The 16,093-nt window shown below is 40.2% G+C and overlaps 1 protein-coding gene across 28 annotated transcripts in view; it reads left to right on the top strand.

Moving 5' to 3' along the window:
• Window positions 1-16,093, top strand: part of trdn (triadin) — a 60,270-nt gene that overhangs the window by 24,738 nt on the left and 19,439 nt on the right. For 10 of the 28 annotated variants that reach the window (XM_080832820.1, XM_080832811.1, XM_080832803.1 and 7 more), the window contains 14 exons: window positions 223-321; window positions 5,297-5,386; window positions 5,502-5,591; window positions 8,972-9,016; window positions 9,335-9,451; window positions 9,663-9,704; window positions 10,106-10,147; window positions 10,612-10,647; window positions 10,824-10,865; window positions 11,657-11,707; window positions 11,869-11,910; window positions 12,374-12,400; window positions 13,760-13,795; window positions 13,943-13,990. In XM_080832820.1, the coding sequence (XP_080688946.1) occupies window positions 223-321; window positions 5,297-5,386; window positions 5,502-5,591; window positions 8,972-9,016; window positions 9,335-9,451; window positions 9,663-9,704; window positions 10,106-10,147; window positions 10,612-10,647; window positions 10,824-10,865; window positions 11,657-11,707; window positions 11,869-11,910; window positions 12,374-12,400; window positions 13,760-13,795; window positions 13,943-13,990 (807 nt within the window). The remainder of the gene's footprint in view (window positions 1-222; window positions 322-5,296; window positions 5,387-5,501; window positions 5,592-8,971; window positions 9,017-9,334; window positions 9,452-9,662; window positions 9,705-10,105; window positions 10,148-10,611; window positions 10,648-10,823; window positions 10,866-11,656; window positions 11,708-11,868; window positions 11,911-12,373; window positions 12,401-13,759; window positions 13,796-13,942; window positions 13,991-16,093) is intronic. The other 18 variants (XM_080832804.1, XM_080832821.1, XM_080832812.1 and 15 more) reach the window with 18 other exon arrangements.

Here is a 16,093-nt window from a genome sequence, read left to right as displayed (position 1 = left end):
CAAAGGCACTGGGCATTACTAGGTCACACAAATGTGAATAAAAAAAGAAACCCAATCCACCGGACTCCTGGACTGATGCAAATTCTTGTAACCTGGGTTAAAATATCTGAGGTAGAAACTTAATGATGGTAAAGGCATATAGCCCTTAGGAGTAAAAGGCCACAAAATAGGATACTTGATTCAACCATCACCCATGTAAAAGGCTTTTATTGGTGTCCACAGAGATTCAACTACTGAAAGATGCACTCAAGGAGAAAGAAAGGGAAAGAGACGAAAAAGAGAAAGAGGAGAAAAAGCCTGAGCCAGAGCCAGAGCCCAAAGGTAAGACATGAAGCAAAAGAAAAAGTGTGTGTTTGCGTGTGCGTGTGCGTGTGTGTGTGTGTGTGCGTGTGCATATGTGTGTGTGCGTCTTCATAACCTGCAGAGTAATGGAACAGCAACAAAACTATTGACAAAAACATAGACACAAACTCTTCCTGACATCCCTGGAGATGGTGCAACAGTATAAGCGCTCAAGTGAGGACCGTATATCAGCATTTAACAGTCAAACACGGCAGGGCCATCCAGTGCAGTTTGATACTCTTTACTATTCACAGCTGGTATCAGAGGCGATGCCGGAGCCATGGCCAAGTTGATTTCCATAATATTCTGCAGAATAAGGCATGGAGGACCAGCTGGGGATAGATTCAGGGGAACAATTCAAGGTGTTGATTTAGAAACAGACTTATTATTACCCATTTAAGGCCCAAGAGCCTTTGAGCACATCTTAAATAAGGGGAAGGAATACAACCATTATCTGCCTATTAGAAAACGGCTCACAAATATTTTGCAATATAAGAACTTAAAAAGTGAAATGGAGAAATGTTGGTACAAAACAAAACAGGTGAATTCTACCTCGTACACTGACTACTAGACCTGTAGGCAACATGTTCATATGCAGGGGAGGAGCTGAAAAGGTAACCAGGGTGGAGAGAGGGAGTGGGAGTGAGAGAGAAAGATAGAGAGAAAGAGACCTAACTTTGATCTGTCTGCATTCTTAGCAATGTAGGCTTTCCTGTTTGTAGGCTTCCATGATTGTGATGTCTGTCTGGGTGGTTAGGCAAGTAGGCTACAGAGCTGTTCACCCACTACAGTGTTGTCTTCAGCAGTCACCTACCTCCGAAAACTGTCCAGAGATCCTAAAGCTGCTGTCTTAACCGGGGCTCTACTACCTGTGTTGAGCTAACAGCCAGAGCTACCTATTCGAGCCAAACCAACTTTAAATTAGAATGCATTTTCTCCTAAACAGCACCATTTCGTGAACACGTCTTTACAACACACTGTCCTCCGTGGTAATTGTCAAAACAGCTTAATTTAGCATCACAAGTTATTCATTTTCATTTGATTTCCCAGTTTTTTTTTCTCCTCGCGAGCGGAGGAATAAACAGCCTTTCTGACTGTGACTTGCTGAAGACTCTTTGACTGCTGCCTGCTGTAATTACAGAAGACACCAGGGGAAAGAGACTTTTTTATGCTGATGTGTGATGATCAAAGGGACAGTTTTTTTCTCCTGGTTCTCTCCCATCGCTGTATGTGTCATCTGCATGCTACTGGGAACTTAAGCTCATATTTTAGACACGCCATCAAAAAAATGAAAAGAGACATCAACATGAGGTTAATGGATAATATAATATGCTTGATACTTAAAGCTGGGGTAAAAGCACACTCAGTGACTTAACCAAATGTGAATCACAGGCAGAAAACCACTATAACCAGTCTCTGCTTATTATCACAGTGGGAAAATTGAGTTGTGTTCGGATGCAATTTTCTGACTTTTAAATGTCACTGAGCCATAAAAAGATGTATCCATTAAACACAAACTTAGTCAACTGGGGAGCCTAGGAAAGATCATTTTCGAGTCTTAGTATACAGTTGATGATAAGAAACACCAGGAAGTCTGTGTTAAGAGTGAAGTCACAGCACAAAGCCTCCATTGCACTGGCATGGTTTCATGGAAAGATTGTGGTTTTGGCATTTCTGATATGGACTACCCAGTGTAACATTCAGTAAAAGGCAATTGGACCTGGTCTACAAAAGAATTGAGTATGTGCTTTAATCCTTTGTGTGTGAGTTTGTGTGTGTGTGTGTGTGTGTGTGTGTGTGTGTGTGTGGGGGTGTGTGTATGTGACAGAAACAGACAGAGAGCAAGAGAGAGCAGAGAGAAATCCTCCGCTAATCATATCTAAGACCCGCCTCTGTGTAATGGAGATGGTGCAACACACGGAAATTGTATTTCTCTGTAAGGAGCTTCTAGTCCCAAAGAAGGCCACTGAGTGGTCCATCGCCTCTCAGAAACTCAGGTCTCAAAGTGCTTCTGAGACCATCTGTCAGGAGATGAGGGAGACAGCCTCTGCGGCCCTGGTGTCCTCAGACTCACACTTAGGTCTGCAGAGAGATCTGTCTGTAAGAGAAACACTGAGAGATGCTTGTAGCCTGAAAGCTGTTTGGAGGAGAGCATGTGGGTTGCCTGGGATAGACTGTGGTTGCCATAAAAGAAGTTAGACTGAAGATTCAGATGATTCTGAGTTACTTACAGTTCATAGCAACAGTCATAGTAATTGCTACTCTTTACAGTCATTGAATTCATTCAATGAACTGAATACATTTTATGGTTAGTCTAAAATATAATAAAATGTAAGTTTGAACTTTCGCCTGAAAGGGTCTAAAACTTTCTGTTTGGCACTTGTTTTTTTGTAATTTAATGGAGGAAGGGTGATTCATTATTTTTGCATGACTCCTCTCTCCCCCCCCCCCCCCCCCTCCTCTCTCTCTCTCTCTCTCTCTCTCTCTCCCAGTGAGTTTGAGTGAATGTGTGATTAGTCACTCATCCATGATTCAACCACACTAGACCAATCCATAGATGACTCATTGCCCATTACTGGCAACAAACATTCAGATAAACAGGGACACAATGCAAAGTGCATCCCCCCTCAGTTACCCTGGGGTATCTCCACCCATAACCAACCCCTTAAAAATCCTATTTTTTTCACAATGATATCTCTGTTTCACAAAAATATAATTCATATAATTCTGAGTCTTAGGAAATATTCATGTCAGTGAGAGTAAATTGCAATAACGTGCACACTGTGGTGTGGTTGCTTTTTATTCCTTCTCACAAAAATGTCATGACGGGCATCATCAGATTTTTTTCTGGTATGAGCCATCATGTATGTATAGATAGGTACAGTATGAGCAGTAAGGGTGTTATGTACCTCACACAGTCTTAAAGGCAATAGGATTCAACTTGCTTTTAATTGAACTGGGTCCCTGGCACTGTTGAAGTCTGTGAAATATATGCATCCAAAAATCAAGTGTTTATCAAAGTCTCTAAAATCCTGCTGACTATCAGTGCACAAAGCCCAAATAGTCTGAGACAGTATTAAAACTATGTTTTCATATAGTTAGCAATACAACTGACTGCCCTCCCAAAAACTGACAGGCAGAAATGGCACTCCGGCAGAGTTATCTGCAGCCTTTAGGGCTGGAGTCTGTGGGCCCATAGGGATAGCAGAGATTCACAGTGAGAAGCCACAAAGCTGCTCTAGATTGCTCCCCTACAAGGGTTTTTTGCCCCAACCTCCACCCAGGGATTTGTGACACCATCCCCCCCCAGGCCCCCTCCACCCACCCATGATATTAAAAATAAAAAAGAAGAATGCAAAAGGGGGAGGAAAAGTGTAGTGGCAGCAACTTCGCGATGAGTCAGGGAGGTGGAAAGTAAAAAAGTAAATAAAAAAAAAACGTCCTCTTCTGAAGAGTGATTTGGACTTTGGTGAGTTGTACTTTGTAGGTTTTGGAGGAAGAAAGGGGTGGGGATGAGCCAGGGTGGGGTTAGAAACTCCCCCACGCCTTCTTGTGAAGATAAAGTGATGAGGTGTGTGGGCTGCTGACTGCAAGCTTTGATTTCTCACTGCAGGCAGGAGGAAAAAAAGCCACAAATTAAAAACCTCCTGACTTCTCCCGACGCCAGAATAAGGCATGTCTGGCCCTGGCTGAGAATATATGTATATATACTACATATATCAGGGTTGTTTTTCAGAAAAGTTAGCCTTTAAAGAGGATACATTAATTTGAAAGCCTGCTTAGTGGGAGAGGCTTTAATAGCAAAGTTACAGGATGATGAAATGCTGATGTTTCCTGTTTTTTCATTCCTCTTTTTTGCATACGTTACCCAAGGACAGATAATTGACTGGTTATGACAAACCCCTTGTCTTTTCTTCTTTTCCTCCTTATCTAGTCACCTAATTAGTCACATTATTTGTATTCATTAATTATAATGTGGGGAGTGGGGTCCATTAAAAGAGTCTGAATTTCAAGATTTGTATTTGGGCACCATCTCCAGCATTCATGTCATTATCACTCTCCAGTCAGTATAACTTCAAACTTGTGCTCCTCTATGACATGGGATTAACTGTACTTTGTAGAAAAGGGATGGCTGCATGAAAAATCTTGGGAAATGAGGATGGGCTTGGTTGAGTTGGCAGTGCTCTTGTTCCTCTTGCAGGATGGCATCTGTGAAGAGAGCAGATGGCTTTGGAGAAACACTGTACTGTGCGTCCTGCGTCATCATCATCACCCCCCCCCCCCCCCCCCCCCGGCCTAATGCCCCTTCTTCGGTGGCTTTTTGCCATGGCTGACTCAATCCCAGAGTGTCTGTGCCTCGGGGAGAGCTTGAGCCATAGCCTTCCACGCAAAGCGGCCGGTGAAATGACTGCACACGGCTGTGTCAGTTTAACATAATACATTTGTCAACCTTAATATGTTCCCTTAGCCACATCTTTATCTTTAAACATTATTATTTGCTGAAGATGTCAAACAAGCATACAATACCTCATACTCTTAAAGAGCTATGCCTTTATTAGTCATTTCACCCTACTGATTAGCCATAGACCTTCAAGCTCTTTTGTTCCCTTAACAAGTGTATCAGTACTGGTTCCTCATTAACCGCTTACAGCAACACACTCTGAGTTGAGAACGGTTTGATTTGTTAAGAGAAAAGTTCCCTGTTGTGCTGAGCCACCCTCGCCTCGCCTCAGTTGGTCAATAAACCAACTGATCAGTGCACCAGTCTCTTCTGGTCTTCCCTGCTGAGACCTGAACTTGTAGGGTGGACAAAGAAGCAGCCACACAAATGGCCCCAAGAAACAGACTTCAAAAACAAACCAGAAATATCCTGAATATATAAAACAAACAAAGCATTTGTAGTATTTTCATTTTCTGACCGTATTAGCTAACGTTGTGCTCTTGCATCTTACAGAGAAGCCTGCACCCAATCCTGTGAAGGAAGTCAAAGAGGAACCAAAAGAGCCTGAAGTTCCTGTGAAGAAATCAAAGGCAGAGAAAGCAGGTACAGTGCACACCTTGTGAAGACAGGTGTTTGACTGAGCTTAATTTTGAGGTTTTTGTTTTTCAACATCAAGTGTTACGGTTGAGAGCTAACGTTGTGCTCTTGCATCTTACAGTGAAGCCTGCACCAAAGCCTGTGAAGGAAGTCAAAGAGGAACCAAAAGAGCCTGAAGTTCCTGTGAAGAAATCGAAGGCAGAGAAAGCAGGTACAGTGTACACCTTGTGAAGACAGGTGTTTGACTGAGCTTAATTTTGAGGTTTTTGTTTTTCAACATCAAGTGTTACCGTTGTGTTCTGAATGACAACTCCTTAAATAACTCAAAACGCAGCCAGAGGTATCTGCAAGAGTTTTCTCTGCCATCATCCTCAATGATAATAAGGCAGACACACTACCAACGACACAGAGGGATTTTTTTTAGCACGCTTTAAAGTGGCTCCAACATCCAATTTGTATTTTTGGCACACATTTGACTCAAATAGTTTTGTTCCTGGTCTTGTTTGAGATTCTACGAGCAAGACACCATTTCAGTGGTTATAATGAAACGTGTATGAAGGAGAAGAGATAGTACAAATTTAGGATTTGTTCAAATTCTGAAAGAAAAAAGTTTTACACAAGCAACTGAGTAAAGAGAGGCTTTTCATTTGACACAATCTCTTCAAGTGGTGAAAGCTATGACATCACTCATACCCTTTCTTATGAAACCAACATGGTGGTACTTGGAAGAATTTCTAGGTTTTATCTTCCATAGCTGTTTTGTTGACTTGAATACCCCTCTAAATTCAAAAAGTCCTCTGAAAGAATGTCAGGTCCACTGTAATGGACAATTACAGGTACTGGCTAAAATTGTGATGATAGCACTGTTAGAGAGGATGGTGTTCTTCTGTACTCCCTAGGCCTTTCAGGCTTTTACTGAAGGTCTCTATACTTCTTCATTTATAGTTGAGGAGTGGACAAAAATGGGAGACAGGGCCAGTCACCTCTAGAGTGAATCTGTCCATGTCCTTTCTTTCCCTTTAGAATGTTCTTGTTTATCTAAAGATAATTAGGTTTATCTAAATATAATGTGTGAAGAGCGTTTTCTATAAACCAATAGAGTCTATAATAGATTCTACAATATTAGTCAAATTTTGGTACAGTCCACTGCATTTGACCAAGAACTGTATTGGTGGATTAACTTCCCCACATTGTCTCTGTAATTTGTCAATGTGTGGTTTTCTTTTGATTAGCGTTTCAAATACATGTGCAATTATTGTTCTGACATCTATAATTGTGAACAGTTATAGAACATTATACTAGAACTCCATTATCATCCCAACACTATTGTACTCTGATATGGCAGGAAAAAGATCCTTAGTTTTCCCCCTTCCAGATATTCACGGCATTGTTATATTATTTTTAGCTGGGATGGGTGGTTGTTGCTATGATCCCCATCCCCAAGAAGGGGAAGTGCACAATCAGAAGGTGACATATTAATTCTGACAAATTCAAGCAATTCACATTTCTAATAAAGCTGTCACATTTGTGCACCGTGAGTTACGGCCAGCACTTTTGAAATTAATTCCGGTTATTACCACCTGATTTATGAATACCGGATGAGAAGCCTGCCAAAGCCTTTCATCCTAAGTGCACATTATTTGTTCAATAAAATAATCATTTCAATATCCTGAATTCAATCTTGCACAGACACTCACCAACATGATTAAATATAATTCAGATGCCTATAATTCAGTGTTTACCTTGATCTGCACGTGACTCTTTTTCCCATTCCGGCATTTTATCAAATGATCTCGAACTGACAACAATACAATGAAAACGAAAACCTCTCTGTGTTTGTATTCGATGGCGGCCGGCTGATTGACTGATGTGATAGCTAGGTAGATGGGATTCGGCGACTTTCTAGGGCGTGTGTACATATTTATTGCTATCGATTGGCAAAAAGCATTTCTCTCCAGAGCTAAAGGTCCAGAAACCACCACCAGAGAGAGCACAAGGTGTACAACTTGGCACTGTGGCATCCATTATAATGACCCCCCCCCCCCCCACTCCCACACCTCACTTCCACCCCCACCTCCACAAACATAGAGCCATCAAGAAGTACATGACACCTTGAAGAGATGGATCAGCGCGTGAGGGACCACCATAAATCCATAGCAATCTTTTACTGTGGAGCCACTGTCATGAATTGTAATTTGACCTGCATTTCATTTCACTTTATTTGTTTATTTCTGAACAGATAAACAGGCCAAACCTTAGGCTAAGCCTGAGGAGACTAAAGGTAGACACTGCTGCTGAGCGCACGCATGCCACTATATCTAAGAGCAAAGCCTGTTTAGCATATTAACCTCCACAGATGGCCGTATAGCCTGGGTGCCAGCCGAACTTTCATTTCATTTTGAAAGAGGAACAGAGAAACGCGATCAAGGCATTTGTCGATAGAAAATATGTTTTTGCCGTCCTTCCTACGGGATTCGATATGAGTTTAAGAGGCAAGAAGAGGATTTTTTCCCCTGGGTCAGTTGAAACACGCCCTATAATCATTCTGACTAGAATTATGAGTATGACAACGTCAGGCAGGCTAGGCCATGGGGGGGGGGGGGGGGGGGGGGGGGGGTTACAAACACTTTGTAAGACACACAGATTTCCCTGACATAAATAAACAGGACATGACGTACTAACCAGACTGGCACCGGGCTCACCCACCTCTCTTCTATTCTAAGAAATCAGAGGATGAACCTGCTGGTATGTGAGCATGGACATAGAGACAGCTGAGTCACGCAGTGAGCAGCTGTAATTACACAGATTTTACTAACGGAAAGAGGGCAGGTGTCTTTTTTTGCCTAACTAAGTGAAATGTCCCAGAAGTATCTAAGTGGCATCCATGATGAGAGCTGGTCTAATTCTCTAAATGCTAAGGAAAGGTGTCTCAGTGCTTGCTTTCTTACCTCCTTTAGCAGAGTGTTCACTGGACCATACTTTACAATCGGAAAGGAAAAAATGATGTCCCACAATTCTTTGCAGCAGCAACATTTGAAGACTTATGTCAATAACATCCACAGTCGCAAAATTACGTAGCCTAGCATTAGGGTGCCTGCTTAGTGCAGTCAGATTCTCTTAGCAGTGCGGTTCTTTTCTTAAGTCCTTATAAATTCTCCTTCACATCTTTCCTTGACCTCAAGACATTTTCCTTCCGGTCAAGGAAAAGTGGTTAGGAAAAGACATAAGACGTAAGATGAGGCCTATCAAGCAAGCTGTTTGTACTCGACGTAAACGATGCATTATGATTTAACAGCATAAACGAAAGGGAAGCATAAGAAAATATGCTTCTTTAGATAGAGATATGCTATATTCTGGCTTGCAGCTTATGAAACTGTCTCAGCATATGGCCATTTAAACTTTAGGAGCTTTCTTTGTTGTTCATATAATCTTAAACAAGCACTCTGAAGGAAGCCCTTGAACGGTCTGTGTAGAACACTGTTTAAGACTCAAAGCCACCATCTTGTGGCCAGGAGTAATAGTGCAATGCACATATTTTCAGCTGCTGTTAAAGTGATACATACTGAACCGTTGCTTACTTGTACCTTGCAGCTGAACCTGAGAAACCTAAGCCGGAGAAAATGAAAGAGACACCAGGTATTTAGCTATATGTAGATTGGAATTAGATTATAGACAGTCAAATTAGTAAATCAATAAGCACAGCACTGGGCTGTACATTTCAAAGTTAGATATCAAGTCACTTTCATACAGTATGTAATCTGTTTGCCAAGGGAGATGACGGTATGGAACTGTTTTGCCTTCCATATGATTCCAACCTTGTATACATTGAAGATAAAAGCTCTATCAAGTAGGCTACGATATGAGTTTCGAATTTGAAAATGTATAGCCTGTATGTTATTTCAGCAATATAGACATTTACCTGTGCATGTTTTTTTTTGTCACTCGACATTACAGAAAAGAAAGAGGGAAAGATTAAGAAGACAAAGGATGAAGATGGTATGAAAGCTCCATATATACCTAGTGGACAAGTACAGATACCGTATATAATTGATGATCCTATTAGCATGGACAGTAAGTGTAGTGTTTGTAAATGTCCATAGGTCAGGCCGAGGAGATAAAAGTAGCTAAAGAAAGACATCGATGGGAATGCTGTAAATGTTATCTATACTGCAGTTATATGCTGGCTTTGGTGCAACCTAAAAAACTAAAAATATAAACTAAAGTCTGGTAATCACTAATAAGCATGAAAGATTTGACTTTGTGCATTACGATTTTATTACAGCCGAAAAGGAGGAAAATATGATAAAGACAGACGACAAAAAGGGTATGATAGCTCCATGTGCTTTTGCCCACAATTAGACTAGTTGAGCGTTGCCAAATAATTTGTATGTGCAATAAGCTTGTTCACTATTCACTATTTCCCATGTCAAAAGCCAGTGTCAGTGGCTTAGCATGAGGAGAGAAAGGAATCTATTAGATGAGATGAAGGATGATAGTTCAGTTTTAAGGTGAATATTACTTACAAAGTCCATGAAGCATACGCACACTTAAAGTAAAACCTTGTTATCATTATAAAATGACCAAAAGTGCGCCATTATATTTCACACAATCAAAGCACATCAAATGCTGACTTTACTGCAGAATACGTTCTTGGGAGACATAAAGTGTGGTAAAAGTCTAGTTAGTATCACATGTTTGATTTAGTATGTTATGCTTATATTACAGCCAAAAAGGAGAAACATTTGAAGGAGACAGACGATAAAAAGGGTATGATATCTCCATGTGCTTTTGTCTTCAGTTAGCAGGACAACTTTGCCATTTTTGATATGCAATATGCATGCTTTACAGTATATTGTGTACAGCCTATGCCCATTGGCTGTAAATGTCAATGGTCTTGCATGAGGAGAGAGAAAAAAGCCAAGGAAGTCACCTTTTAGATGAGAGAAATGTCCATAGTTGAGTTAGAAGTTCAGACCCCCATCACAGTACAATCTCATCCAAAAGATGTGATTAATTAATCATTAAGTGACAGTTATGGCAAAACAATTTCCCTTCAAATACTAAGGATTTGTTATAGATGATTGTAAGCTTCTGAGTGTTGCTAGTTTGCGTAGTGATTGAGTGAGAGACTGGCTATGGTTCAAATGAGAAAACACAAAATCTAAACTAAAGTCTGCTAATCACTAATTAGCATCAAAGGATTGACTTTGTGCATTACTATTTTATTACAGCCGAAAAGGAGGAAAAGATGATGAAGACAAAAAAGGGTATGATAGCTCCATGTGCGTTTGCCTTCAGTTAGCAGAAGAGCTTTGCTATTTTTAATATGCAATATGCTTTGCAGTATATTTTGTACAGCCTATGTCGATTGGCTGTAAATGTCAATGGCCTTGCATTAATTAGCATCAAATGTTTAAGTTTGTGCATTATCATTTTGTTACAGCCAAAGAGGAGGAAAAGATGAAAAGCACAGATGATAAAAAGGGTATGATAGCCATGTGCTTTTGCCCACAGTTAGACTAGTTGAGCTTTGCCATATTATTTGTATGTGCAATAAGCTTGTATCACTATTTCCCATGTCATATACAAATGTCAGTGGCTTAGCATGAGGAGACAAAATAATCTATTAGATGAGATGAAGGATGAAAGTTCAGTTTCAGGGTAAATATTACTTACAAAGTCCATGAAGCATACGCACTCTTAAAGTAAAAGCTTGTTATCATTATAAAATGATCAAAAGTGAGCCACTTTATTCCACACCATCAGAGCACATCAAATGATGATTTTACTGCAGAATACGTTCTTCGACAACACAAAGTGTGATAAAAGTCTAGTTAGTAATGTTAGCTTCAGTTAGCAGGAGAACTTTGCCATTTTTGATATGCAATATGCTTTACAGTATATTGTGTACAGCCTATGCCCACTGGCTGTAAATTGTCAATGGCCTCGCCCTCGCATGAGGAGAGAGAAGTCACCCTTTAGATGAGAAAAAATGTCAGTAGTTGAGTAGTAGTTCAGACCACCATCACAGTACAATCTCATCCAAAAGATGTGATTAATTAATCATTAAGTGACAGTTATGGCAAAACAATTTCCCTTCAAATACTAAGGATTTGTTATAGATGATTGTAAGCTTCTGAGTGTTGCTAGTTTGCGTAGTGATTGAGTGAGAGACTGGCTATGGTTCAAATGAGAAAACACAAAATCTAAACTAAAGTCTGCTAATCACTAATTAGCATCAAAGGATTGACTTTGTGCATTACTATTTTATTACAGCCGAAAAGGAGGAAAAGATGATGAAGACAAAAAGGGGTATGATAGCTCCATGTGCGTTTGCCTTCAGTTAGCAGAAGAGCTTTGCTATTTTTAATATGCAATATGCTTTGCAGTATATTTTGTACAGCCTATGTCGATTGGCTGTAAATGTCAATGGCCTTGCATTAATTAGCATCAAATGTTTAAGTTTGTGCATTATCATTTTGTTACAGCCAAAGAGGAGGAAAAGATGAAAAGCACAGATGATAAAAAGGGTATGATAGCCATGTGCTTTTGCCCACAGTTAGACTAGTTGAGCTTTGCCATATTATTTGTATGTGCAATAAGCTTGTATTACTATTTCCCATGTCATATGTGTCAGTGTGTCAAAGTGTCAGTGGCTTAGCGTGAGGAGAGAGAGTAATCCATTAGATGCCATTTTTCCTTTCAAATACTAAGGATTTTTTGGGGGATCATTGTAAGCTTCTGAGTGTTGCTGGTTTGTGTAGTGAATGATTGACAGACAGTGCTCATTTGCATCAAGCAATACTGCACCCTGCTGGTTAGATGTTATGATTCAACTGTGACAACCAGTGGATTTATATTGTTTATATATACTTATATTTATATATGTTCGTTTGCTTCAGGGTCTGTCGTCTCCTATTTGCTTTTATTATTTTTATTTTAATTATCCTTATGATTTTGCATGTATTTAACCACAGATTGTCTTCTTCACAGCCCCCAAGATTTCCTCTGGCAAAAAGAGTATGTGTTCTCCAGCCCTGTTTATTAATGCCCTTAAGCTTGAAATGCAGTCAAGTAAAGGCTAAATGTCTGAAATTAACCAGTTGGTTGCGTGAGAACAACCCTTGCACCCCCAGCCTATCTCACTCTCTCTCTCACACACAGAATGTTCCCAAGGGGAGGGAGGAAAGGAGCATTCTCACTTCTGCAGAAGTGTGCACGCTTTGCTGTCACACCTCTGTTGCCAGATGTGTTTATCAGCTTGCAAATAATATTCATCTGTTTTATGTCATGATATTGTGCTATTGTGGTATGGAGCCCCACACTCAATATTCACCCACACTGAATCAAAACTCGATTTAAATTGATTTCATGTTATAAAGATTAAGTGACTTTTCCTGTTGTAACCACTGGGAGATGGGATGTATTGACCAACAATAATTGACATTGATTCTACAGGTGGTTATCACACATAACACTTCATTATTTCAGTTTCCTTCCTGGACATGGGATAAAAGGAAGCTCTAACTGTTTGATTATCATTATACGTTGGTGTGTTTTCAACATGGAAACGCAATCACTCTGCAAAAAGTCCTACACTCTCTTAAAGCAACACAGTTTCACTCTCACAGCCACATACCACAGCCTTTGCTAAAATAACACTGGCTTCGACTTCACAGCCCTCTAAAATGCCATGCCAATGCAAATGATGGTCAATCTGACAAAAAATGTTTTGTCTGTTTAGACATGACTTCTGTTATTTGTGTAAAGGGAAGCGTTGGGATTTTTCAACCTGGACCCTTTTTCTAGATCTTTTTGGCTCCAGCAGTGCGTTAGAATGCTAAAACCGGAAACTGGAATATCATGGAATTCTGTGAGCAAGCCAGCACGTCAAAGTAAACTGCTTCTTTTTACCACTGGCCGGCTCGTAAATGTGATTATAAGGGTCTGACCGCATGGAAAGTATCCCGACAGAGATGCATCTGCATCTGTTTACCAGAAATAACTGTAAGAAACTGAACTGAATGGGGTGCTACGTCAGAGACCAGAAGAAGAGAAAGCTATAACACTCATTTTCTATAGTTGGCCAACAGTTTTACGCATTACGTAGGTGTATCGCTGTATGGATCCTGTCAATGTTGTCAGACCCTTATAATCACATACTGAACCGATTTCGATTGGTTATTGTCCTTAGAGAAAGTTTGGACCTAAAAAGATTTATAAATAGCGCCCAGGTTGAACAAGAGGTATTAAGAGGATCTGTGAAATCTCTAGGCTTTACTGCTTCAGATTTCAGTAATCAATTCAAATAAACGTCTAGCACTAGATACTAACACTTAAAAACCATCACAATCATAAACATTTTTGTTTTATAAACAGATGCTCCAAAGAAAGCCAGTTTATCCATAAAGAAAGGTATTTTAAGACTGAAATTGAAACTTAACTGTACCCTATTACCTGAAAAAAACTAATTCCATAGCATATACAAAGTCAACTTTCATACCATATCATAACATTTTTGACGTTGTCATCAAACTTAAGTTATCATTTTTCTGTTTTCAGAAGCTGATGCGCCCAAAGAAGCACCACAGAAGAGGAAGAAAATGAAAGGTATGTTGGGTTTCTTTCTTATATTCTTGTATTCAATTGTTGAGCGTTCCCAAATGTGATGTATTATTTGTCATTTCTGAGTTCACACAAGACTGTTAACCATAACCATGTAGACATTGCAGCTTGTTCATTTACACCGAAATGTATCCCTCCTTTCTCTCTGAGACTTCCCTGGCTATTTAATAACTTTTTAGTTCAGTAAGAAAGCAAATCTTAAAGACCATGGCTAAATCTTAATCCAAAAAAGATACAATTAATGTTTTCAACAGCAACCTTTAAAAGTACAGTAGCCCAATGCAGCTTTAATCATGTATATACTGTACATATTTGACTCTTTGCACTACAGGTAGTTAATGCATTTGACATTTAACATGTTTATTACTAGTCAAGCTGCACACACACATTCACCTATCAGAACATAAGATAACGTTATGTGGTAATCCAATGATTTGGCTTGAATACATAACTTTTAGAGGTTGTTAAATTAGATGTGATTCTATGATTCAAATAGTTCTCATGCCTTGATTTTATACTGCATAACACAACTATGTTTGTGGTATGAAGGAAAATGTTAGCTTCATTTTGACTTACACAGTAATTCCTTCATGGTAACCATTCAATTCATTATTAATTGTTTTTGTTAAAGTTTAGATTAGTGCATTCTTTTTCCAAAGCTGTAAAGATATTTCGTTTTAAAAGCCCTCACATAATATGTTTGTTTTAGGTGATTGAGGTTCTTAAGAACGTAACACTTAATCCACAAAGGGTAGACTTACAAGATGGTATTACACAAAACCTTTTTCCACTGTCCTAAATAAACAGGGGGGTTCTAATTCGCCGTTTTACAGCAAGCAAAACTGACTTCCTCTACTGAATAAGAGCAGATTGATTTTAATTGGGCATATCAATATGCAAAATAAACACCACCATTACATTTTCTTATATTTCCACTTATACAGTTTTACCTATTGCACAGTAAAATACTAAGCTCAGGCTCTATTTAGACATGCCACCAACATCTCAAAAAGCTTGTGGTTATCTCTGGCAGCTTTAAGAAACTGTCTGTAAGCTTGATTAAGCCATCATGAGAGAGGAAAATCCTGATCCTGATCTAAAATCAATTCAATTCAATTCAATTTTATTTGTATAGCGCCATAACAATACAATTGCCTCTCGGCGCTTAACAGAGCCCAGAGCCTGAACCCCCTTAGTGCATGCACAACGGCAACAGGGGCAAGGAAAAACTCCCTGTTGGGTAGGAAGAAACCTTAAGCAGAACCACGGCACATAAGGGGGGACCCATCTGCTTGAGGTCGGCCGGGTGGAGACAGGAAGGTGGGACGGGGGAAGGGGGGAAGGGGAAGGGTAGTGTGGCAGAAGGGGAAAGGAAGCAACAGGGGCAATACACAGCCAGCATTTGGTCACTGGACATATGTGTACATACATCTGGTGGTAAATACATGATACAGACAAGGCCAGATTACTGTGGCAATAGGGTTACTGTTACAGGGGTAGGGGATGTAGGGACAGAGAAACAATTCGGTGGAGGCAATAATGTATATTGTACATAAATACTAGCATAGGGTATTGGGTAGAGTAGGTGTACAGCAATGCAGTGGCGGTGGGTGCCGTTGGCCGAGGGTTTCTCTAGGTAGACCAGGTAGAGAGACTACGTGCAGAGTGGTGGGGGTGGGGAGGGAAAGTTCCACTTCCATCAGCGATTGGAACACGCCTGGCTCCGGGGAGGCAGTGGACCTTGCAGGGGCCGCTTGTTGAAGGGGGGGGGGTGTGGACATCTCGGACCATGGAGCTGCCGATGACCAGAGTGGGGGTCGTCACATCCAGCGGGAGAAGTCGTCAAGGGGATGATGACTGAGTTGAGGGCCCAGGATGGGGAGCAGGGCGGCGTAAAATCCTTTATTTTCTCAGAAATAAAAGTACTAAAAAGACACACAATGAGCTTATGCCAAACATGCTTTTCTGCTGGCATACTCAAGGCCAATTTGGAACTCCAACTCTTGAATCAGTCATAATAAATGGGACTTAAATGTATTATTAATTTAATCATTAGTCATCTACTGTTGTAGACAAGATAACCATCTA

This window comes from Sprattus sprattus (genome assembly GCF_963457725.1).
Source record: "Sprattus sprattus genome assembly, chromosome: 2".
NCBI lineage: Eukaryota > Metazoa > Chordata > Actinopteri > Clupeiformes > Clupeidae > Sprattus > Sprattus sprattus.
Note: the sequence above shows the minus strand (reverse complement) of the source record. Positions and strands in the feature narration are given on the sequence as shown.